The 26,229-nt window shown below is 38.5% G+C and overlaps 1 protein-coding gene across 1 annotated transcript in view; it reads right to left on the reverse strand.

Annotated features, from left to right (window-relative positions):
- Positions 1–2,275: 2,275 nt before the first annotated feature.
- Positions 2,276–26,229, reverse strand: part of SOGA3 (SOGA family member 3) — a 31,142-nt gene continuing 7,188 nt past the window's right edge. Inside the window, exons 6-9 of the mRNA XM_058835703.1 lie at positions 25,241–25,399; positions 5,615–5,686; positions 3,840–5,015; positions 2,276–2,528 (exon numbers count right to left, since the gene is read on the reverse strand). Of these exons, the coding sequence (XP_058691686.1) occupies positions 2,418–2,528; positions 3,840–5,015; positions 5,615–5,686; positions 25,241–25,399 (1,518 nt within the window). The 3' untranslated portion in view covers positions 2,276–2,417. The remainder of the gene's footprint in view (positions 2,529–3,839; positions 5,016–5,614; positions 5,687–25,240; positions 25,400–26,229) is intronic.

Raw genomic sequence — 26,229 nt, forward strand, 5'->3', positions numbered from 1 at the left:
CCTGATGGAAAGCTCCAGCTTTTACTCAAGAAAAAACACTGTGAGAAATCAATGTGGTTGTAATTGCTGTGCAGAAATTACCTCCACCTTTCATCTCCGTAATTCATTCTTGCCTTTTCTGATTTCCAAGAAACAAATCTTTCCCAATTACTTTCCAAGATTTATTCCATGTATGAATTCAGTGTATTACTACTTCAGAGTATTACTGTTACTGATACACTCTCTGTAAATCAAACCTTCTCTACTAATTTTTATTACATATGACACCAAGAAAGATATAAGCAAGTGTGGGTTAAAAACTAGGAGGCCAGAACTTCAGATCTTAGATTAAGTATGACTTTTTCTCTCTTATGGAAATTGAGTCAGTAACATTTAAGAAAACACAAATGATTGGTTTTTCCTCCACAGGAGATACTAAACCAGAAAGAAACTGGAAAAGTCAGTCTTGTGCTAAGATCTGGTATGACAAGTTTAAGCCTCAAATGATTGTATTTTTAATGTCCAAATTGCAAATCCATGCAGAGAAAACCTCTAGTATTTCCAGCAGCTGCTGAAAAACAAAAGGCTTTTTCCAGTTACAGAAAATCACTGTGAATTATGGCTTGATCATATCTTGCCATATTAGTTTTTAATATGTAGAAATTGATTTTAGGTAACTGCATAAAGTAGAGCATCTTAGAAACTCCTCAGAATTACTTTGGGCCTGACTTTATACTTAACTGGGGAACCAGTCAAAGCTATCAATTAATCTCACATATATTGATTATAATTTCCTTTACACATCTCATTAACTATAAAATTATAATGATGACAACGCCCCCCAGTAGAAAAAGGTATTTGGATTAAATCAAGGAGTTGAGTGATTTAGCTGATCAAGGTTACTGCCCATGCAGAGTATGTTGAGGGAAAGATAGACAAAGAGAAAAATATAGGTTTTTTTAATAATGAATATTTTTGCTATTTTTTTCATTCTCATAACAAAAAATTTATTGTCCCATCCCTTGCTGCTCTCTGAGGATTTTCCCTCAAAATGAGGGAAATAAGGCAGCAGAGCACAACCTAGGCATGGAGATGAACTGTTCTCACTGGGGAATGAATTAAGTGAACGGAGAGCTAACATGATAAAGGGAATCCTTACCTCTAGCTAGAAAAACAGCTGCTTTATTTATTACCACTCTTTACTACTACATTATTCAACATGGCAACTGCAGGAAAAGAAGTGTCATTAATACACATACTTGTTCACCTTTGGAGAATTCATATTTGTGGGACTCAGTGGTTTCAACATGGGTTGAATAAAAGAGAAAAGTGAGCTCCATTGGGCATTTCAGATGAGGTTTTCATAGCAGAAGATCTACTGCTTGTCAGAACTGCCTATGTAAATGTGAAAGAAAAGAAATGAACCACCTATACTCTTACTTCAGCCTCTCACAGGCAAGAAAGGAATATTCAGTGACAATTGATGCATACCCATGCCCACAAGCTTCCCTCACTATGATCACTGGCTAGCAATGGCACAGTTAGACAGGGGTCACTCAGCAAACCAAGAATTAACATGTCCATTCAAAACTCACGCTGAAATCTGGGGAGAGAATGTAGAGCCATGGTGGCCACTGGGAAATGTTGCCTGGCAAACTCGACACCAGCCAGGGTGACTTACACCACTCCCATCAGTGCAAGCCAGACTGTAGCATGGCCATTTTTCTAGAGCACAGAAATAATGCAGCCAGCCTCTATCTCTCAGAAGACTCCTCAGCTACTCTGATACCTTCTCCTCATGCATTTTGTTCTCAGAGGCTCCAGCTCCTGGCCACAATTCCAGATATAGTGCTCTGCATACCAACCATGTTGATTTTGTCCCCTCTGTGGGCCTAATCCACATAGTACAGTGCTGAAAACATTATCATTACAATTATGCAAAATATACATACAAACGCTGACATAAAATTGCAGAATACACACAGAATATGGCTTTACTATTTTTGTATGTGGTTAGAATAGAAATTCATTTCCTAGTAGTGGGAAGAGTAAGTAAGTAAGAGAGTCCTCACACCCACTCTGCATATTTCTGTTTTGTTTCTGATTTGGTGCAAATAAATAAATATTAAATTGGTTCCAGTCCTTAGGAAATTTTTATTCAGAAATTATAAAATCAGACAAAGTGAAAAATTCCATTTTAAGTTTGCTTACCTGGAATACTGCAGTGAGCAGGTTTCCTATTCAACTGGGTGACTTTTTGGTATGTTTCTTTGTAGATTTTTTTGGTTTGGCTTTGGTTTTGGCAAACAAGTAGTCTTCAGTGTTTTTACAGCAGCGGCTATTACAGAAACTATGTCTCTTGCACTTCTTTTCTTTGAGGGCGGACAAAATAAACAAACTGAAAATAACACTACAATGAACAGTAAATGATGAATGACTTACAGTACAAAAAACAGTGTAAAAAGGAAGACAAGTTTAAATATTGTTGTGTATGAAAGGGATGAAAATAATACAAGGATGAGAATAAGTAAAATGATAGGCTGGAACATCTGGGAAAGTAAATACAAAGACAAAGAGAACAGTCAATTAATGGAATAGCAAGTCCAAAGTTTAAACAAAATAAATAGTGAATCAGACTATGCTTGTGGAGGGACCAACTGCCCATCTCCCATTTACTTCAGTAGGAGTTCTGCATGGTCAAGCCCTGAAATGTCCAATTATTAAATGTTCAATTGCTGTTATTTGTTTAGAGAAAATACTAATTAGTTTGTTTTAAATTTGTGTAAGTCCATGCAGTGCTCTGCCTTTAAGCTAATGGGAGCTCTACAAGCTCAGAACTACTGCTAGATCAGAAAGTGAGCATGCTAAATGCCGTCTCTGTTTGATTTCATGCAATACATGTATAGTAATTGATTAGCTTTAAACTCACTGCGTCTGTGACTTTCTGATACAAGGAAACAAAAGACTAATTAGTCAGCATAGGAATAAGAATAGCTTTCAGCTTCACCTGGCAACTACTTTGACTGTAAACTAGCAAGACAGCACAAAGTAAATTAACACAGCAAGAGACTTACAAAACATTGGATAACTTCATTAGCAATAACAAGATATGCCAACTATAGGATTGCATGATAAGATAAGGGTAGGTAATTTTCATTTTTCATGGCAAAAGCTCTTGAGTCAGCAAGGAGTTTGCTCCCCAAAACCTCTCTGAAACAATTCTGCACAAAAACAAACCACAACAAAGACGCTTGTTACTGCTGCATGCAAGCAGTGATTAACAGGCCTTCAACAAGATGCAATCTATTACAGCAATTACAGTGTTCACATTACTGCGTGGCTCTGTGACTCCATAAGGTAGATCTGCATGGTTTCTTTTAATCTGTGGTTTGCCATATTCTCTACAATTTTTGAAATTTAGTATTTCCTCCTGCTTAAAATTAATAAAATTGTCCTATTATTCATTTAAAGGAACCCATCCACTAAGAAAACAATCATGTGCATTTATGAATCATGTTCATATGTACCAAAAATACTGTTTGTACTGCCTTTAGTGGCAATGAAGGCCCAACTCTGTCAACTGCAATTGCAAAGCAAAGAAAGGAGTCAAATGCTCTACCTAAAATTAGAGCATATTTTTAATTTCCAGGAGACCAGATTTATTCACTGTTCACAAACAACCCTATTGGTAGAATTTGTTTTCATATGGCCAAATGAGGATTTTGAGTAATGTAAGAAACAGTGATTTTTGTCCACTGCCTAGAATAAAGAATTTCCTTTTTGTTCCATAAATCCAATTTGAGGTTTAATTTGCTTGGCAGAGCCTTTTTACCTGTAGGCCGTAATAAGTAAAAGTCTACCTGACTCACTGACAAAGGTTCATCTGCACTTCGATCGTCCGAGGACTTCGGAACTTCAAGTCTGTCGATGAAAGCCTGGAGCTCTTTCCTGAAGGCCTTCATCTGTGCATTGATCCGGTACAGAAGCTCGTGCTCACGTATTCTGCTGCCATCGTCTTCTTCGTCCATCAGTCCAAAGAGGTCCCCGTTAGCTACATAAATTCTTGCCTCCGTGATGATGGTGCTCGTGTCAGAAATTAAGCGATCTATTGTCTTGCCCAGCCGTTCCGCTTCAGAGCGAATGTCCTTCATCTGCTGCCTGTCAGTGAAGCTTTTCTGCCACCCAGACGGCGTTGGATAAAAAGACCTCGTGGGCGTCAGGCACCGAATGTTGCGCACCTCTTCGGAGTCACTTTCCCCTCCAATGGGACCTTCCCTTTTGCGGTGAGGGGGGCGGGAGTCATCATCGCTCTCCTTTTTTCCTGCATCACTTTCTGCATCGCTGTCTCTAGGGCTGCCACGGATTCCAAGATGAGAGGCCAAGTCGTAGCGCTGCATGTTGGACATTAAGACTCTGTTCTCATACTGGAGCTGCATGACTTTGCCGCTCAGCTCGTTGATCTGCATTCGTGCAGCTTTTAGCTCCTCCTGTAATGCTTCTGTCTTGGCATTATCATGGTGTCTAGAGCTCTCATGGGCCCCAGACTTGTACTTGTATTTGTTCAGCTCAGCTGTTATGCGTTTGTTTTGTTCTTCTAAATCAGCTACATTTCTCCTCAGCAATTCGGTTTCATCTTCTACTAGCTGCAAATGCTGTCGTAATTCTGACAGGGATTCATTCTGTTCACCCAGGAGTGGGTTAGTGGTCCCTGAGAAATCATCTCCTCTTAAATCATCAAGCTCTGCTTTCAGTCCTCTATTTTCTACTTCTAGTTCCACTATTTTCCTCCCGAGAATGTTAGCTTCCTCCTCTACAAGCCTCAATCGAAGCTTGAGTTCAGCTTCTCTTGTGGTAGGTGGCCCACCTGCTTCACCTTTTGGCAAGGGGCTGTCCAAATCCCCATAAAATGATCTGTATTTTTGCAGCTCATGTTCAAATCTGTCTTTCTCTTTATCAATTTTAGCCATTTTCTTCCTCATCAAGGCTGCTTCTTCTTTGACAAACTGTAGCTGGCATTTCAGGTCTTCATTGTCATCCTTAGGAAAAAAAAAAAGCAGTATTTCAAGAAACCTGAAGTCAAACAGGAGACCTCCAGTGGATTTCCTCAGCTTACAGAAATAACAGTCACAGGTACAGATACTAAGATATTTTCCTGCAATATTTTTTTCACAGATCAATAAATTAAAGAGGGGAAAGCACTATTTTACTTGTGACTAAAATTTGCACAGTCCCCAGAAGTATCTTGGGGGATAGGAAAAGGGGAGCTCGTAAAAAACCTTATATTTTCTATGCTTGCAACATTATCAGACTTAACAGTGTTCAAAAATCCTGAAGTCAGCACAAATAGAGCCCATAAATCTTGTTTCACTGGTGCTGCCATTTACTTTGCCTAAAATACAGGGTAGGTGAAAGCTGGTAGGTTCTGTTGCAGCACCATGTTTGTTTAGGTGGTTCTTGAGATTAACGGTGTCTGACTGTGGATCTGGGGTAAAAGCTCTTCCATTTCACAGCATACAGGAAAGCAAAGGGCAAAGCAAAAAGCAAGCCAAGTGCAGATATGTAAACCATGTATCCCATTCCCATAGTTTCCCGAAGTCTCCAGATAAGAGTTGAGGCTACAGCTACTGCAACATACCTCTGTTGGTGTCTGCTGTGACTTTTTTTCTGATTTTGGTAGGTCTTTGCTTCCTCTCCTTTTCAGTGATTGCTGCAATTACAACAAAAGGATATGCATTGAATTTTTCAAAAGGTATACTAAAGATGTATATAATTTGTATATCATTAATTTAAAAATATAGCAAATCAAATGCAATTATAAAATAATTAATTTCTTGTAATTTTTGAGATACCAAATACAGAGGAAAGATAACATCGCCCGAAAATGAAACAGCAATGGCACACAAGTAAGGTTTTAGTTTAATCAGTCTGTTACCTTTTTTATTCAACATACTTTAAGACTAGTGCATTATGAAAACACATTACAAGAGTGGTAAAAAAACAAAGTGGTAAATTAGAGGTGAGAAAACTGAGACAAGAAGTGAAACCCAGCTTGCCCATTCGATATTAACCCTGGTGGGGCCAGGGCACTTTAAAAAAGCCTCGGTCTTAAGACTTTGTGGTGGGACAGCTCCAAAAACAGTGTTACTGAGATCTGTGGCTGACTCCAGTGTACATCTACAAGCACAGCTTCCTCTGTGTCCCACCCTCAGGCTTGAAGCTTGCACTATATTGCAGTCACACCTCCTTACCTGTGAACTGAGGACAAACTCACACATAGCTCTGGTCACTAGGTTTGTTTTGTTCTCAGATCATATTCAAATAAATGCCATTTAAAACTGCTTGCACTACAGAGTTCTAAAGAGAAACAAATCATACCAGCTCAAGAACAGAAACATGCAAAACACACAAACACAAGTCTGCACCACCATATGAGATTCTTTGGTGTCCTCTCATATGCTAAGTAGCCCATGAGAGTAGAAAATAAACTCCTGCTTTCAGAGCAGGATGCACTGGGATTGAAGCCAGCTAGTGTATCCAGCAAAGATGTTGTAGCTGCTGACAGCAGAAACCTTGTTATGGAAAAGCAGCAGCAGTGGAAAACAATTGCTACCATCCCACTGGCAACATTCAATGCTCATCATCAAGAAAGCAGCAGGAGAAGACAAGTAAATGAGATAATATGTCAATACATAACACCCCACTTGCAGCTGTTCCCAGTTTTTGTGTTCCCCAGGTAAACTGTAGTCCCCAAGGCAGGACAGTGATACAACCACCACCATCTTCCTCTGAGATTATTCTCTGATAGAAAAATCCTTCGAGAAACATACATTTCGCTGCACCAGCTGGGGCAGAATCCAGCTCTATCTAAAAGCCATCCAGTTCCATAGACTGGGAATTAAAATGCATTCATAATCCTCAAGAAACACAGTACAGTGAGTGGGTACACTGCACATAACAATCCTGTGCACCATTTGGCTGCTGTTACTAATCATCCTCTTTCTTCTGCAGATTAACTCCATTAAAAATTCCTACACTTAGAGACTGCTCACTCAAAAGAAAAAGTTAATGCCATAGAAACATTCACGTGTATATCAAATTTTTATGTCTCTTGCAGAAACATTGAATGCTCTCAGTAGAGGAAACGATAAAAACAAATCAAACATCATAGCTAGAGAGCTGGATAGCTGTAAAACACAGGCTTCTAATGGAATCCAGAAAAGACATGAAAATAGTTCAATTAACTTATTTTTCCCTTTAAGTATAAACCCAGGAACTTTGGGATCCAGTCTACAAACAAAATTATTCTTTTTCAGAGTCACCCACAAGTTATCCTGTTGTAGAACTGGTACATGGATTTTTGGAAGGGTTGTTTTGCTGTTTTCTTTTAAAATTGGCATGTTTATAAAGCCCTAAACTTTCAAAGGAGTAGGTTCCTCCTCTATATCACCATTAATTATACCACTATGTATTACCACTTTGAAAAAACCCTTTTCAAATCAGTTTACACTGCAAACTTTTCCTTACCCCATATTTATGCCAATACCACCCACTGATAATAATATTAATAAATAAATAAATAAATAAATAAATAAATAAATAAATAAATAAATAAACAAACAAACAAACAAACAAATAAATAAATAAGCTATAGTCAAACTATATTTTTGCTTTATTACCTAAATGCCTTTTGCTCACCCCGTTGAGTTCAGCATCTCTTCAAAAACAATGAAGTTCTGGAATGCTGGGCTGAAACATATTTTGTACCCTACGACTTCTCGGAAGATAAAAGAAAAACTACTTTTCTAGGTTTGATGTCAAAGGAAAACCCCCTGTTTTTTTCCTCTATTGCTCTATTTTTTGGTGTTCCTTTTAGTAGTCCAGATAGTAATATTCTAATTACAACAGTAGTTGTGGCTGTGTAATGATTAGGCACTCAATTCTATTCTGCTCTCCTTAAATTACAACCAACCCTCCCAGAGCTTGTACTGTTCGCCAACAAAATCTCAGCATTTAGCAAAAATTTTATAGCAGAAAGCACTGAAGAATATGCACAATTCAATTAGCAGGATGATGTGGGTAAGCAGATTAGGCCCAGCTGGGCCTAAATTGGTATGATCTCTTTTCATATGAAAACCACCATGAGACAATTTCTGATCACTAGAGGTTAACATCTCACACATCTCAGCTGACAGATAATATCCTCACAATCACAGTGTCCCACAACAGCATGTCAGGGCACTGAGGCAATGGCAGTATTGTACTAAACAATCCCACATATCAAGAAGTATATTCTGCCATAAATAATAATTTTTTGTTATAAATACTAAATTTTTAAGAGTTTCTTCCAGATGTGCATTTCACAGTTTACAGTGGTTACTCTTTCTATCAATTCTCTCAAGCCTTGTACTACTGCAGTCTTCTGGTTCAATTTTCAACATGAAAAAATGTATTGCTGCTAATGAAATAAGCAATGAAATTCATTGCAGCAAAACAGAAAAGGGAAAAAAATGTTCAAACTAACACATGGCAGAACCAAAAAAATAGCAACTCAGACTCCTGCTTGCAAATCTTCATACCAAACCCGAGACTGGACATTACTAAAATTGTCTGCACATTGCTTATCACTAAAAGTCACCTCTGCTGCTTTCTCAACTGTAGCAAAAAAATCTGCCCCTCCTATGCTAGAATTGGTTTTCTAGCATAGAGTTTATTGTGAAGGACAGTTTGTGGGCTCAGATAGTTTTTTCCCATATAATTAAAAAATCCTATTCAGAAGTGTCTACAGCTGAGATAAGGCTGTAGATAATGTTTGTTTTAGCTGCAAACCAGATCTCACACAAAGGGCAATTCTGCTGCAGTGCTCAGCACCATCAATTCTCCAGTGACCTTCACTGGAGTTTGTCCAATGTCTTGCTGGAGATGCTAAGCACTTCTCAAGATGGCATAATCTTTCTCTTGCCAGCCCTAAATTGCAAGCCAAATGTGCAGTCCTAACATCACCTGTTATGCTCAGTGCTTCTCAGGTGGAAAGAGATGTGAAATCTACTCTGAGAACAACACAATTCAGAGATAACTGCATCAACTCCATGGAGGCAGAAAGCTATAATATGAACCCAAATTCTTCCTACCTGGTTCTAAGCTAAAATAAATATCTCAGCAATTAATAATCCTTAAGCAAAACCTACCAAGATTTTTCAAGATGCTTAGGTCTGATTATTTCAAGCCTGATCTAGAGGTATTTTATCTAAAAATTGTGGTAGGCAACCTTGGGAGGAATTCCTGACACATCAAGGGATTTATGCATGCACAGGGGCTCCATAACAGCCTTTATGCCTCCTCAAAGAACAGGGTAAAGGGTGTGCAGCTCCTTGAATCTACCACAGCTACCACAAACCTTCTCATCTGCACAAAACTCTGCTGTACTTGGCTATGGTTAGCTGACCCCCAACTGCTGTTACACATCTGCAGAGCTTTCAAAAATGAGAGTAAACCTAACACCATCTTTACAGTCTTGAAAAGTTGATGAATATTGAACAATTTTTGGGCTGCGCAAACTTGCCTCTGTGTGGTACAGAGTGACTATGACCAGGGAAATGTAAATTTACCCTAAACCTCTCTCTGTATTTTCCCTATAATCAATATGGCTGTGTAAGTTATGGAGCTGGATCAAAACAGGCACAAGAGAGATACTTTAGTTTTCTGCTGCTGGACCTAATGTAGTAAAAACTAAATTGACACTATCGATGTTGGCAAATTGAAAATTTATATTCTCCAACAACAACAACAAAAAAGACTCTTTGTTTTTAAAATTTCTTCCTTATTCTGCAACTCTTAGTGCAATTTGCCAGCAATTTCCCAGCTCAAGATGCTGGCTTTGTCTGTCATCAGCACAAGTACACAGAATGATAAAATAATTCACTCCTTCCACCACCATTCTAGAGCAGGAGAAGTCTTGAGTATTTCTGTATTCTACTTGCTTTGCAAAATTAAGTCACAAATGAAAAAGCAGGGTTAACTGAGATACAAAAGGCACAGCCTACCTGTCCACAAAGCAAACACTAAGCATATCCCCATTAGCTGTACCAACACTCTCTTCATATTTAAACTGGTTTATTTCAAAATAAACTGCTGAGGAGCAATATAAAATAAAAACGATCTTTACTACTTCACTAGAGAGAGAAAAATAGTTCTCATGTAGTCGAATGACTTCATATTGAAAAAAAGAGGATCTGACCTCCAATATTTGTACTATTTCATTTGCATTTATTTAGGAGTTATTTCAGATATCACTTTCAGATCCTTTACCATTATTTGTAAATTAAATAAGAAAAATATAAAGAAGGGGAAAATATATGCAATATTTGCACTTTGTCTAGAGAAGCCTTTTGCAGTTTGAACTAAAAACCACGTTCTTAGAGCATATCATAGTAACTCTTGTGGTATAACTAGGTAAAAGCATTCTTTGCAGTGCATAACTGAAGCAGCATATTTATGCTCCCATTACATTTGCTTCCTTCTTTTCCTTATTAAAAAAAATGACAGAAGATGAAAGCCGCCTTTTCAAAGCTCTCACTACATCTCGGTCAAATAGCTGTCTAAACTGATACTTTGCTTTCTGTGATTACACACTCCTTCATCCACCAGGATATCACAAAACAGTGAAAGCAATTTCTCTGAGGAGGAAGAGGTCTTCTGCCATTTGAACCTTTCAAAACATGGAAGAGCTAGACATGCTTATTTCCCCAATGCTATCCAACTAGGCTTTGTTATAGATGCAGAAATCACAATCATCTTAGACTTGGCTCCCTAATCCTGAAATGCAAAAGATCTCAGAACATCATGAATATTTTGAAGTGCAAGTTCAGGATAGGTTATTGTACTGCATACTGATGCTAGTTAAACTTTTCCTAGGGCTTCCTAAGTTGGTGTTTATTTGCCAGTTCTGCTATTTGTCTATTCCGAGAAAAGATATTCAGTCTTTTTGTCAGGGTTTGCACAATTCCTAGTATAATGCACTGCTCCAGCATTGATCTGGGACTGACAAACGGCACGTCAACACAGTTAAAACCACTACCACATAACAATAGCAATAATCACAGCACAGATATGTATATTATGAATTAAATACATATGGGATTTCATCAAATGTAAAGTCTTTTTTTCTCACACCTAGTACCACATGTGGAGTTCTTCAGTCTTCTTAGGAGGATATCTCAGGAGAGATTTCAAACAGATTTTCATGAGGATCAGAAAGTGCCAGCAACTGGATTAGGTTCATTGCCTTGGTTACAAAATGCGTATGTATTAACCACAGTGCAGCTACAATATCCCAACAAAAAGGGTCTGTGTCAAAATGAAAAATAGTGGGAAGGAGAATCGGAATGATTCTGCACATAGTGTACACTGCTCATTAGAAATGTATAGAGAAGCCTGTTCTGCAAATCTGTGGGTTGATCACACCTGTCCATTGGTGTTCATGCTCATTTGATACTCAAGAGTTGCCTTAAATGCACAGACAACACTTACAGTCCCTCACCTGGATTCACAGGGTGGGATGGCATCAAACACAGGCACATTCATGTGCATCTGTAGGTGCACAGCAGAGAAAGGAGCCTTAAAGCTCACCCTTTGAGACTGTGCACTTCTGACAACTTCCAGTTATGGGAACATCTCACAAAAATTCAGATTATAGAGTTCACTTGAAAAGATGCAAAAATTGAAGATGAATTCAGGTAGGAAAAAATCTGAAATCAGCATTTGGTCTTGAAGCCTGAGCAGTGACCAGAAGATTTTCTGTTAACAGGGGAAAGAAATCCAGCTCTTACTTCTCATCAATCATTACTCTGTCCTCTGACTTTAAAGAGGAGTCTTCTGTTACTCTTGGTCTCTTCTTTTGTCTGTGTTTACTTGGGGAAGCTCTTTTGCAAATCTAACTCTTTGTAAATTGACTAAAAAATATTTTCTGCAATACAACATATGGGGAAGTTCCAAAGGTGTTTGGAAAGTTTGGTCATTGAAAACAGAGAACCAGACTCCGCAGTGCTCTGAAGTTATGCCAGTGTGATCCAGCCACAAATTAAACACATTTTGATGAGCAGCTCATGTAAAGAAGGAGCTCTAGAAAAAATAAAACATGGAGCTGAAATGGAAGGAAGGTGTTTTATAAGTTTAGACAGCCCCGCCTTTCTTTTCTCATTCTGGTACCAGTCTGACCTGACATAACCTAAGCCTGCACCCAATACTTTTCCTGATATATCAACAATGTGAAGATGGAGATGGGGGAGAGAGGATACTGCAGCCCTGGCTAGAGCAGAGTGTCCAGCTGCTTCATTAACTTCAAGAAGCTTGTAAGACCCATTACTTGATCCCCATGTCCTGTCCTCCTAAATAATGACTGTTCCCCCTAACTGAAACGTGCTCAGGTTCTTATGGGAAATGTGACTTAGGCTGACTTAAAACCATAACGTAGAGGTTGATCTAAAACTATTATTTAAATGTTCCCTTTGCTAGAAATGTGAAAACCTCATTCTGAAAAGAAGCTTGACAGTCTTCTGCTCATTATAAATATTTGATCACTGGAATGTATTTTTAATTAGCTATCATGAACAAATATTTGACTCTTCAGCATTTATCATAAATGTCACTGAACCAGCAAATCACCTGCAAATTAATACCACATCAGCCCTAATGGGGTTATGCAAGAATCAATTCTAGGTCCTACTCTAATTAACATTTTTCTTGCTCTAACATAACATTGGATAAAGACTGGTGGGTAAAGGTTGGAGAAACACTAAATATTGAAAAGGAAGGTCACTGATACAAACCTTTGTGCAATCAAACAATATCAGTTTTAATATGACAAAATATGAAGATACGGATGTAAGAACAAGGAGTAAAAGCTATGCTAAGACAATAGGAGAACTGCCTAGAGAATTGAGATCTCTTGAAAAGCCAAATATCTGAAAAAATCTTGCAGGGTCATACACAATAATCAGCTGAAATTATATTGAGGTGCAATTTTATGACCAAAGGGTTTATTAATATGGGATATAGATATCAAAACTGAGGTTTGCTGTGCAGTAACTAGAAACAATGTACCTCTCCACAGAGTCAAACCAGCCTCAGACAAGTGGAAAGATTCACTTTCAAATAGCGCCTACCTTTCTCCTTTAAGGGAGGTCAAATTCCTAACCTAGGTTAAATGCTTAACTTTTACATGGCTAAATTATATCAATCCTAAGCATGAAAATTTTAAACAAAGAAAAAAATCAAACACCAAAACATTGATGCTGGACTCTTGAATTTAGCAAGGCAGAAAGACATTATGTTTCCTGCCTGGTAACTAACTGTCAACAAATTCAGATGAGAAGGGAGGTGTGAATTTTCACTTGTTCTTGGGAACAAGTTTAGGAACAGCTGTGGTAGACTGCTATCAACTGTCAATTTTTAACAGAGACCAGCACCCTTTTCTGAAAGGTAGGCACCAGTTTGAATAAAATAGCTGGGGTATTTTACAACCTGCGTTATTCAGAAGACCAGACTGGTTTATTATATAAGACAGTTTTTCTGTCCTCATAATTTTGGAGCACATGAAACTTGATCAAAATTTAGGAACTGAACAAAAATACTCCTAGAAGCACATCACAAGAAAAATAAACCTTTGAATGCATCTATATATATAAGCAAGGTGATATTCTAGTTCAAAAGTCTTTCTGGAGGACTGTTACTGATGCTTCTAATTAATCATTTAATCAAAGATTTAAACTAGCATCTGTGTATTTGGAATAATTTAGACCAGCCTGTAATTCAAAAGACTGCTGGTAATCAGGACAGTTTGTAGTCATCATCAGTCATGCTTTGAAGGGATGTAGAGTCCACTCATTGCAGACAACACAACAGATTCATGGCAAATACCTTCTAAGTGCAAGTACTCATGTGTGACCTAAGCAAAGGGCTTTGCTGTTATCCTAACCTGGATTCATTGCTAAGCTAGCCAAAGTCAATTAAAACAATCATGCAAACAGGATCAGACAAATCAAAACAGCCTTGATACCTTCAGGTTTTATTTTACACATCTTGATATGTGCAGTTGTTAATACTAGCAATGAGGGGGAAGGGGGGGAAATCACATCATATATCAAAAAATCTAAGCAAAAACAAGCACTTCAAAAAAGCACACCTGCACATCTAAGAGGTTAATCCATTGCCTTTTACTTCAAAATAAGAAATTTAATACTTAGAACTCTTAGTTATGGAACATTATCAAAATCTGAACTTCTCAAATGCCAGGAGGTTGCTTTTCTTGATACTACAAGCACTGAAGTAAGTGAAAAAAAAAACTCCTAAAATATCAAAAGCCTGGTGCTCTTGTTCCTGACTAGAACTGATTCTGCATTAATCAGAAGAGCTGCTGAGGTGATCCGAGAATCCAGCACTTCTAGAGCTGGGTATTCTCCCTGTTATGTGACGTGCACTATAGCATATAGCTATAAATGTGTGCAAATGAGAGGGTCTAAAAAATGAGAGTCTACAAGAAGAGGGTCAGAACGTGCCATTCTGTTCCCTGAAGTGTCATATTCTTCCAGGGCAGTTCAGAGGTAAAGCACAACCAGCACACTGCCGGTTTATGAAGAATCAGCTGGCTGCCCTGAACAATGACACACAGAAGCTGTTTGTTGGGCAGCATTCCCCACCACTGTACATGTACAATGCTTCCCTTGTGGCACTTTATTCTTCCTACCTCGAGGTATGTACCTGATGGAGGGTTCCATTCTTTGCCCACAGACACACACACACAGCTCCATGACACAGAACACAAGCAGAGGCACAAACTGCTGTGCAGTATCAGTGCCACAGCGAAAATGCCCTGCCTCGGATCATTGGCTGTGTTTTGCCTCAGAAAAAAAGTCTGCTTGGACAAACCCTGAGCTCTCCTGTTTAGCAGAAGTAACCTGGAAACCATCTCCTTTCTCCCTATCCAGAAGTGACCTTTTCTACCCCTTGTGTGCTCCACTGCAAAATGGGAAAATAGATTCTGCTTGTTATTCACAGGAACAGATCAGAACAGCTGAGGCTGAAAGAGACCTCTGTTATGACCAGCCCCTACAACTGGCCTCAGCAAAGCGCCCTGGCACCTCCACAAATGGGCAGATGTTTTGAGTCATTAATCGTTTAATAGTCCAGTCTCTCACAGCCTCTGAAGATCTAGTCCAGTTCCCCCTGCCCAGAACAGAGACAACTGAAGCAGGCTTCTCAGCCTGTGCAGTCTTGAATTTCTCCTGAGATGGAATCTCCTTCCTCTATAGGCAATGAGTTGAGCACCTTCACACAAAAGTTTGTTCTTGTTCTCCACTAGAACATCCAGAGAATGTAAAGACAGAAAATTGTTTCATGGGTGGCTTCTGAAAAGCTCAGTATAATACTGTGAGTAAGATAGCCCTGAAACCAGCAATAACCACAATCACTAAACAATAATGGAGCTATGGCAACTTTTCTTTCAATCTAAAACCTGCTCATCTGTGACCTATATCAGCACATTGCAAATACTCTCTTATGTCAGAGTTTCTTTGAAAGGGGCAGGTGCTCTTAAGCAGGACTAAATACAGTGGTATAAAGATCAGAAAGCATGTATGATTATTATTCATCAAAGCCTTGCTGGGACTTCCAGTAATGATGACATTTGGTGTACATTGATTCCACACAAAAACATGTATGTAGACATCTGGTTCAGCACCTAGAATGTCTCTGTTCTGTCTCTATAAAGCCTTCCCAGTAATAGAAAGAAATTTTGCAAAGTCATATGGATTTCCTCTAAATCTAGAGAATCATACCCTATATCTATTTCCTCATTCATGTTTTTGTACCAGTACAAAGATACTGAATGTCCTCTCTATCATGCAATCTCTTTCTTTAAGATCTAAAGAAATCATGAATAGTGTCTCAAAACAAAAAGTAAATTTTCAGAGATCTGCCAAAAATGTCAAAAAAAAAATGAGCGGAAATAAAATGTGAGCTAAACTTTGAAAAGCACAATGTATTATTAAAAAGAACAAACAAAAAACCCCAGTTTAGGTGGGTTTTTATAATCCAAACCAGGGTGGATTATATACTGTCTATGGATAGTGTGAAAAGTAACATAGTAGAGCTATTTAAGAATCAACTAAACAAGGGAGTTCATTTTTACACTGTTAAGTGACCTGGCAACTTTTTGTTTCAATTGAGCAGTCAAGTTGATACCCCTGTGTCTGCATTGCATATAGGGAAACTTGAATGTCCACTTGAATAAAGCAATACTGAAATTGGGAAGTACAAAAATAAAAAGTTTTATTCTGTGACTGAGAACCATTAAAGGGCCCTCTGTATTTCCCAGACTTTCCTCCATTTGTTAATGTGGTATCATATTTTGGCAGTCTTAGTGAAGTCAGTAGAGAGATTGCCTACTCTGCAAAGAGATAGAAAAGGTTTTCTTTCTCCTTTATGCCTTGAGGAAGTCATACCCTAAAGTCTGTATCAAGAGTAATGCATCTTTTACAGCCTGCCCTATGGTGAGTTCCTGCTCACAAACCATCTTCTCTGATAACCAGTTAATATCTACCACTTGATCCACAGTTGGACAGTCCCTGTTCACTACTTCCACACACAACTGGCCATGCCAGGTGGCTGCCCCTTGCCAAGTAATTCCTAGCAGTAGGAAATCACATGGCAGCAACAGACTGGACTTGCTGCTCTGCATCTCGTTTGCCATCTCCTCTGGCTCCATACCAAGTCAAAGAACCTTTGCCTAGCTTTTATACTAGTAAATAAAAAGCTCAGAGGCTGTTCTCAGGACCTGATGCCAACTGGCTGCTCACAATTCAGTCTCCTTTCAGCTGTGATGACAATACAGCCTAAACTTCCCTACAGCTTCCTTTCAAACAAACAGGATCACATCCAAATTGTCAATTGGTAACAAGCTCTGACCCAGCCTAGACACCAAATCATGCCCAAGCACTGCAGCAGGGGTAGGTGACCCAGGTTGAAACCATCTAAGGGACATGTTAGCAACTGCTTGTCAGCTTGTGGGCTCTCCCTAAGCCTGATTTACTTTACATATATCATTTTTGACTGCTGGAAGCAATTCTGTAGCAAAGAACAACTTTGAAAAGAATGATCCAAGACAAAAAAAAAAAAGTATTTCGGATGCTTGAGACCAGAACGTTGGGACTGATGTCCTTTCTGTAAAGCATAGTTTCTATGTGTTTGGAAGCTCAGGTTTTATTCTATGTTTCCATTCTACTTAGGTTTTTATTTTTTTTAAGATGGTCATTACTTTTTTTTTTTCCTTTAAAATACACCTTACTGCAAGGTGACTCTAATTTTACCAGAAGACCATGGGTAATATCAGTAACTCTTTTGACAAGAAAGCTGGTAAATCTAAGGTTGCTATCTCTCACACAGCTGAAGGAAAATAAAATAAGATTCTGACACAAGGAAAGAACTCTCATGTCCCCATGAAATCAGTGTAGCAGCATTATGTTTACAGATTCAAAAGAACTGATCAGTATTTTGTGATGGCTAAATTAGTTTCTGTTTTAAACCCATTCCAGATATAAACTTTTTCACTACAGCTGCCATTCATTCATTATTACTTGCCAATCAGCCATCAACCCTGCCACTCCTTTTACACATCCTTGTAAATTTTCAGACTATTCAATAGAAATTCACAGAGCAGCACACCAACTTCAATGACTGAAAAATATCCCTTCCAGGCACCTTTACTCACAAAATCTCTTCACAATAAGGTATTTATGGAGCTTTATTCCTTTGAAATAATTCCCTATGTATTATCTATGTTTTGGAATACATTATTATTGACCATCAGACTGTTCATATTCAATTTTGACTAACTCTCTTGAAACAAATGGCTCATGTGAATTGTTTATGGCTGATACAAAATTAAAATCTAATTTTACAAAGTTTGAGTGCCAGCTGCTTCTCAAATACACTTTTTTTTCCTGCTTATGGCGTGACATTTTCAGATAATTACTACAACAGATTCTGTTTCTTTTTCTTTCACCATTATGATTATTTTCTCATATTTGAAGAACCATATCGAAGCAAACTCTGCTTATCCCAGTCCCTGTGAAATCGCAGTGTGCTCTGAGCAAGTATGTCAGAATCACACCCTCACAGGTTATGAATAGCATCTCTGCTAAGTACTGTTTTTAAAGGAACAAAATACTTGGGCAAGATACCAAAAGTAACAGAATACCACACAAGCAAGTCTGACTGGAGGTTATGTATCTGCTGGGATGTGGTGCTTAGAAATCACTGAGCTGTGCTTGGAGATAGAGGACTTTCTTTCTTTTTCCTGTACAAACCCGGGCAAACTTGTTTCTCATCTCTTTTTTAAAAGTCCTATAACTATCCTGTTTTCTTCATCAAAACAGATTTAATTTTCATGAAACAACAACCTGAAATCCCAGCTCACAGAAACCCTCTGCTTAAAGGTACTGCTGATAAAAGCATTACTGATAGACTCAGTACTGGATACTCCAAAAGACAGAGGAAGGAACTGGTCTTGTGAGAGCCCTATTAAATCCTCCCCTGCTGCCACCTGGTGCCAGGAGCAAGTAAATTACTGTAACTCTCCAAAGAGTTCCACTTACTGCACTGATCCTGTGAGGACGAGCAGCTACAGCAGTCTCTCACCTCACTATACTCAACCTTGTTCCCTCCATTACCAGCTGTTTGAAATGAGGTTCTAACTCTGAGGAAAAATGAAAATATGAGGTGCAATTATGGTGTGCTTGGGAGACAGCATGATGGAGGAGACTTAAACTTTCCTTTTCAAACCAGAACAACCAAGTATTATTCCCCAGTGATTCATATGCATGCAGCATGGGCAACAAAGAAAAGCCAGAAATCCATGAACATCCATGTAGTTATGGCCTCACTGGAATCACAGAGACCTGTCAGGATAGCTCACATGCCTGGAGTGCAGCAAGGGATTGATGAAAACTCTAAAGGTGAGGAAGAAGGGTTGTGCTGTACACACAAGAGCAGTCCAGTTGTGTTTGGTGTTGTCCTGTGACAGGTGATGGGCCAGCGTGAGCTGCAGACAGCAATCAGAGGAGAGAGGAGCACCCTCTGGAGTGTCTGCTACTGCTCATCTGATGCACAAGGGGAAATAGACGAAGCATTTTTCAGACAACTGGCAGTCACATGATTTCTGCAATGGACTGAATGTTTGCTTGCCACAGGTGATTAATAAGTCAGCTATGGCAATTACTTTGATAGATCTCTTGCAAACAAGGAATCACTGGTCAGAGGTTTGATGGCCAATGGTAGCACTGGCAGCACTGACTGTGAGATGGTGAAGTTTAAGGTACTGAGAGAAGGGACCAAGCCAAGTACAAGGCAAGGAGTTCTGAAAGCCTCCAAATATATAATGTTATTGTTGGATAGGGTTGCCTTGCCTGTTGGAAATGCTGCAAACCACCACTCTTTATGAGACTTGTTTCCAGTTTCTTGCAACCTCATTATATTTTAAGCACTGAAGATTTTCCATACCATTTCCATCTGTCCTGGGATAAGTTACCAACAATGTTAATATTTTGGGAAATTTCAGCAAATTATTCAGCTCTTTTTAAGATGAGAATATTCTTGCTTGCTCATAGCAAATTATTCTATCAACTGTTCTCTTGAGACATTCCAATATGTCTGTGTTCCTGAAAACATTTTTCTGTTTATATACAATGTATACCTCATGCTTTCCTAATTCATCACAAGGATGACATAATATTTTAGAAATTTTTCATTCCTATACATTACCAGGTAATTATTTGAGTTTACCAGTTTGAATTGCTGAAAATTCAGTATTTATGAATTACCTCACCCTCTCCCACTGCCAGCAATCAATCTGCACATTTTCTCCAGCTGACAGATTACGCTCCAGCTCCAGGGCCAGAAGGCAAAGCCTAACTAGTCTTTCAATTGTTGTCCCATGAGGGTCTGGATAAAGCTGAAGCCAGGCATTAGAACCAGAAACCTTCCTTCAGGTGCTCAGAGTGGTACAGTTGCTGTTTCCTAGCACAGCAAATGATCCTCCACTGCTCTCAGTCTAGATGCAAAAATGAAGAGCTAAGGCTTGGAAACCAGGAAAGGAACAGAACAAACCAAGGAAGCTGACATTTGCATGAGGGGGTGGAGGAACCATGGGAAAAGTAAAAATTTCACAGCAGATAGGAGCTGTAGCTAAGAAATAGGGATAATATATTTCAGTCAGAATAAGAGCAAAATGAACTAGAAAACTCTTGAAATCCAGAGAGGAGACTGGACACTCATGAAGAGTTGGAAGGATGCAGGGAAGGAAGGAATGGAGGGAGAGAAGGACACAACTGGGACTTAGAAGACAGCAAAACAACCACTGCTATCAGACATACAAGAAAAAGAGAAAAATAAAAAAAGAGAAAAAGAAACAGAGAAGAAAGGAGAAAGAGAAAAAAAGAAAAAGAGAAAACAAGAAAAAGCAAAAAAGATAAAGAAAGGAAGGAGAAGGAGAAGGAGAAGGAGAAGGAGAAGGAGAAGGAGAAGGAGAAGGAGAAGGAGAAGGAGAAGGAGAAGGAGAAGGAGAAGGAGAAGGAGAAGGAGAAGGAGAAGGAGAAGGAGAAGGAGAAGGAGAAGGAGAAGGAGAAGGAGAAGGAGAAGGAGAAGGAGAAGGAGAAGGAGAAGGAGAAGGAGAAGGAGAAGGAGAAGGAGGAGAAGATCATACATACTGGATCAAGATTAAGTGAAAGAATCTGGAGAATGTGAGACTGTGAGTTACAGAAGAAAGACTTGAAATATGTGGTTAAATGGCAGGAGAAGGGACTTAAAGAAAGAAAGGGTTACAAGAAAGAATATATACTGGATTTTCATCCTAGAAAAGCGAGGCAAGCTGATATTGGTGATCAGGGGGACTGGGACAGAATCTTACCAGACCTCCTGCAGTGTGGGTTTGTTGGTTTGAGGTGTTTTTTTGGTGGTTTGTTTTTTTGGGGGTTTTTTTTGGGTTTTTTGTTTGTTAGTTTTTATTGTTGTTTTTGTTTGGTTGTTTTTTTGCAGGGTTGAGGGGGGAGGAATTTGGAGTTGTCTGGGGTTTTTTTATAGCAGCTTTTGTGGTGAAATTTCTATCCATCTTTCTGATGTATATGCAGCCTGAACACTCAGAGATGTATAAAGAGCTAATCTGTGCTTAAACAGGGCAGGCAAAGGTTGCAGGAGTAAGCAGAAAAGTTTAATTACTTTCCTGTGATCCCACAGCAGGTTAGTGTTAAAATAAGGAACAGAACTCAGATTCTTTCCCCCAGCTCCAGTGCCCAGTTCCCCAGATCCTGTTGCTTTCTTCCATTTCCATGCAGTGTATGAACCAGATTGATAAGGCAGGCACCACAACAGCAAAACATAGATCCACATAGGGATAGACTCCTCTGCCTGCAGTCTGAACTGAAGGGACAAAAGACATCTCTGGTTCACATGCCATTGTTATCACAGGTTCTGCATCTGAACTGAAAGTCTATGCTTAGAAGAAGAAAATGGTGGTTTGACAGCATTACCCTGAAGTGGCTGTCTTGCATCTGCCCAGCTTGGAGCAGTAGCAGAGCAATCTGTATCCATCCAGAGACACATGTCCCCAAAAAACACTGGGCTTCTTGCAATTGCATGTCTGCATTGCAACGAGAATTTGTAAATCCCAGGGTCCAGTACATCTATCAGATTTTCCCCCTACTTCATTTCTCTCACAATGAACCACCAAAGCACAGCTAACTGGGTGCTCGCTGCATAGCTACAGCAAATTCATTTTCAGGTCATGGTAACAGAAAGGTCTGCAAGCATTAGCCAGGCTTTACCTGTTAGCAACATATTAATGGAAGATAATTAATTAATTAATCAATGAACTACATGTTCATTACTATTAGCATGTTAATTTTTTTAATATCTGAAAAATTATGTCTACCTACATAATGTTGGTTTATCTTTTCTGATAGGAAACAATTCCTCTACTTTGCTTTCGGCTTCCCAAAAAGCATCACAGTTGATAGCAACCAATACTAAAGACAAAATCAGCTGCAGTTGCTACAAATAAAACCAACAAAGATTAAAAACCTTGGGTGTCTGTGTGGACATATCTAGGAATAACTTTCAATCAAATAGCTGCAGTCTGGGGGACTGAAAAGAAAAACAACTCATGTATGAAAAAGACAACTCAGAAAATGTATCCATATCTGGAACACCTTCCAAATCCTGGATGTTTGCAAGCTTCTGCTGCCATCAACAACAATTTCTAATTTGATGTAGAATTTATCTTTTTTTTTTTTTTTTTTCCCAAAAGCTCCAAATCAAGAAGGCAAACAGCAATTACCTCTTTATATTAATGGACAAATACATTCACATGTCTGTATTCACCCAAATGTACACTGGAGAACTCCAGATTTTACTCTAAACCAACACATCTGCTAGCTTTTATCTTTTCTACATGTTTTCAGTCAAGTCTCCATTATTTTTGAAACAACAGAGAATCCACACAGAGAACTTTGGCTTTGGTCCTGCCCTAGAGACTACCTACAAAAAAAATTTGCTTTCCTTCTTACATTTTCTATTAAGTGTTATTTTAATTCTCTGCTATCTCACACTGTTCATTATAAAAGAATAAGAAATTTCACATGGCAGTTGTACAAAAATAGATTTTAAGAACAGAAAGGTTTGGGTTTCTGCAGTACATCTGATGACAGAAGTACAGAAATCAATCATTACATCTCCAAGCATTTTTACTATGTTGTGAAACAAAAATGGTTCTTTGTCCTTAGAGAGATACTTTCCCATTTATTCTAAGCTCAATAAAGCAAAGATCACAATCCAAACAAAAAGTTTTCCCCGTATTTCAATTTAAGCTGAGTAGAAGTCCCTTAAGCAGGAGGTTCCATTGGTTATAATGGCTGTATTGAAACGAGAAAGGGTTGTAAATCCATGAAATTAGAGGAAATAACTCACAAGCAAACAGAAAATTAACATTATGACTATCTGACAATGACATTTTAAATGCATGAAACCTTCAATTGTCAGAGAAGAAAAATTATTTGTCGTGGAAAAATTCTAATGCAGACTGCTTTCAGCTGTTTTCATGGGGTTTTTTTGTATTAACATTTTCATAGCCTCTTCACAAATTCTAAATTTCAATTCTATAAGATTTAGTATTCTTCACCAGCATGTTTCCATGGGTCTCCCAAGTCATGGTTTATTTGCAAAGGGTACAGTAATTTGGCTTTGCTTCAAACTTGTTTTTTGTCTGATTTGCACCTCTTCAACTATCCTCCAACTTCCCCCATGCTGTGCTGAAAGTCGTGGCCTGAAAAGCAGCATTCACCTGCTGAAAGCAGCTCAGTAGCCTATTTGAAATACATAAATCCTGCCTAATTATGATGACACATATAATGACTGTGCAAAGCAGTTTTCCCTACTTCAGTATAAGGCTGTATTTCTGACTCTTTGTCCACTCCACCCCTGCTAAGGTGTCAAGTCTTACTTCACGTTTTCATTCTGGCTCAGTGCCCCCGTTCAGTGCCACTGGGAATCATCCATCTGCTTCAGCTTCATGAAAACCATTCTTGTGTAACAGAGACCCTGAACACGACACCATCTCTTCTGGAGTCTCCAGCACCCTTTCATTGATACCAACAGCTAAACCAGAAATGGCTAAACACTTAAGACAAAGAAAGAAGTGGAGAGCAGTGTGGAAGCAACAGAATCGTAGTTCTGCATTGTGGGCCAGAGGGAGGAGCCACAAGAAGAAAGTGACTAGTGATGACAGGGATGAAGAAATCCATTAACTAGCTTAGTATCAAAGAACACAAGCTATTAAATTGCCACTGAACATCACTGCAATCTGAAGATGCTTCAAAAAAGAAAGGCAAAAGAATTTTATAGCAGCATAACCTATTAGAGAGAAGGAGGAACCAGAGATGAGAACCTGAAAGAAAGTAGAGTCTAATGGAGAAGAATAACAAAAAACTTGGAGTAAAGCCAATCTTAAAGACAAGTTATAAGGATAATTACAGAAAGATCATACTCTCATCAAGAGGCTAGTCCAGGAAACCATGCCCTATTTAATGGCAGTAACCAGAGAGAAAACAGAAGGCGAAAGTTTCAGTGAGATGACGGGAGACCTAACTACGGCTTAGATTTTTTTCATGCCCTTTTAAAATCAGCAGTTATCTGGGAAGGCAGCAGAAGGTGGAACAAACCACCTGTTTAACATCAACTAACATGCTAGAAATTCAGTTACTGTAAAAAAACCATTTGAATATTTTTAATACTACATCACTTAAAGGACTCATTTGCAGTTCCCAAAAATGCTCTAACATCATACAACTGAAAATTTCCTGCCTTTTTTGACAACTGAAATACATCTCTTCTGCTTCATACAAGATCAAAGAAGACACTGGTGTTCCTACTGGGTATATTCCTAAAAGTGAAAATCGAGGGCATGAATTTTAAATCTTGAGCAGGAAACAGGAGAGATGTTTTTAAAATCTCTTCTGAGAAGTCACTCTTAGTCAACAGTTTCTCCTTTCATTGCTGCTTTGTTATCTCTGTCAGCCTGGCTATTACAGCTGTAATGCAATTTTCTGCTTACTTAATGGCACAGTATCTTACATCTATATAATGGCAGCTGGAGTAATTTTGAAGATTAATTAGATACAATGAAAAATTATGCGTAGATTGAAAAGCCAGGTAGAGTCTCTCACTTCCCAATACTCCAAAGAGCATGACTGAACAAGATGGGGAGGTGGCTAGATCCCCAGTCTCAGTGTGCCTACTTGTCTCTAGTAGTAGTTAGCAAGGGAAAAACTACTGGCTACTGGTCACAAAAAACCTGTGGGAAACATCATCTGTAAAGTTAGACAACTCTTACACACTTGAGCACAGTTTCTGTATAAATATTTATGTAGGTAAAATGTAACAAAGTCTCTGAACTCTTGTTACCATTAGTTCCACATTTTCCTCCTAGTAGAGAGAGAAAAAAAAGGTACCACTTGGTTCCTGTTTTGCCTAGAAAACACCAAATATTTTCATTTCTTCTCAGCTTTGCAATCATCAAGTTGTACTTTAGCATTCCTTGCAATTTCCAACTTTTGACTGCCATATTGTTTGCCCCCAAAACAAGTTGTAGAAGAAAACCAGTTCTATAATAAGAATCTAAGATCTTAAAATAATTGGTGTAGAAGTAAATAACATCACTAACCTCTTTCATTTTTTCCAGTTCATTCTGTAGTGCTTGTTTGGCAATTTCAACTTCTATAAGCTGCTGTCTTAATTTTTCATTTTCATCTTCTGTTATAGTACGTTTTTCTTCCACATTTTCTAACTCATGATGAAGTCTCACCGATACATCTTTTGCAACCTAAATGAAATGGTATATCAAAAGAAAGGTTAAAAAAAAAAATTATTGCTGCAGTGCTTAGTGCCTAAGCAACCATTTAGAAGTTAATTCTGGATGTTTTGATGGAAGAGAGAGGCATGTAAGGAAACAGGTAGACAAGGACATCCACAGACAGAATTTTAAATAATTCTAAATTCAAGCCAATTCCTTCCAAAAAGTGGTATGTTATCCCTATGGGCTTCACTGGAAACATCAGATATTAAACCCCAACTCCTTCTTAGGTTCTGTGACATCAACAGCTAAACAGGATCTTGACTATTTTTGGAGACAGCACATCATCTATCTACTCTCAACCACAGCCAGCTTACGCTTTTCATTGCACTAAAGCACATGCCCTTCAAATACTTGATGTGCAACAGCATCTAAAAGCAGGGCCTGTCTTCTCTGGGCCTTACCTACCTGTGTCTACCTGTGACCACAGATGGACACATGTTTATTTTGACTCTGCTAGTTTCTCTCTCCTCAGTGGACAATTAATGAAAATATTTACTACTATTGGCTCATTTTAACATTAAAATACGAACAAACAACTTTTTTACTGATGTTGTGCTCACACAAATGACGTCCAATAATTTCAGTGAAAATGAACACTAAGGTTTTTGGTTCTTTGGGGTTTTTTATGCATTTTCACAGGAATAGAGTTAAAAGGCATATGACAAGATCTAATTCCTCTTCCTCAGGAAAAGTAGTGAGAATCTTGCCCTGCAAGCCACTTGCACTATATTTTGTGAAACCACCAGAAACTATAATCACACACCAAAAATATTTAAATATACACTAATCACTGTGCT

This window comes from Poecile atricapillus, chromosome 3 (genome assembly GCF_030490865.1).
Source record: "Poecile atricapillus isolate bPoeAtr1 chromosome 3, bPoeAtr1.hap1, whole genome shotgun sequence".
Classification (NCBI taxonomy): Eukaryota; Metazoa; Chordata; class Aves; order Passeriformes; family Paridae; genus Poecile; species Poecile atricapillus.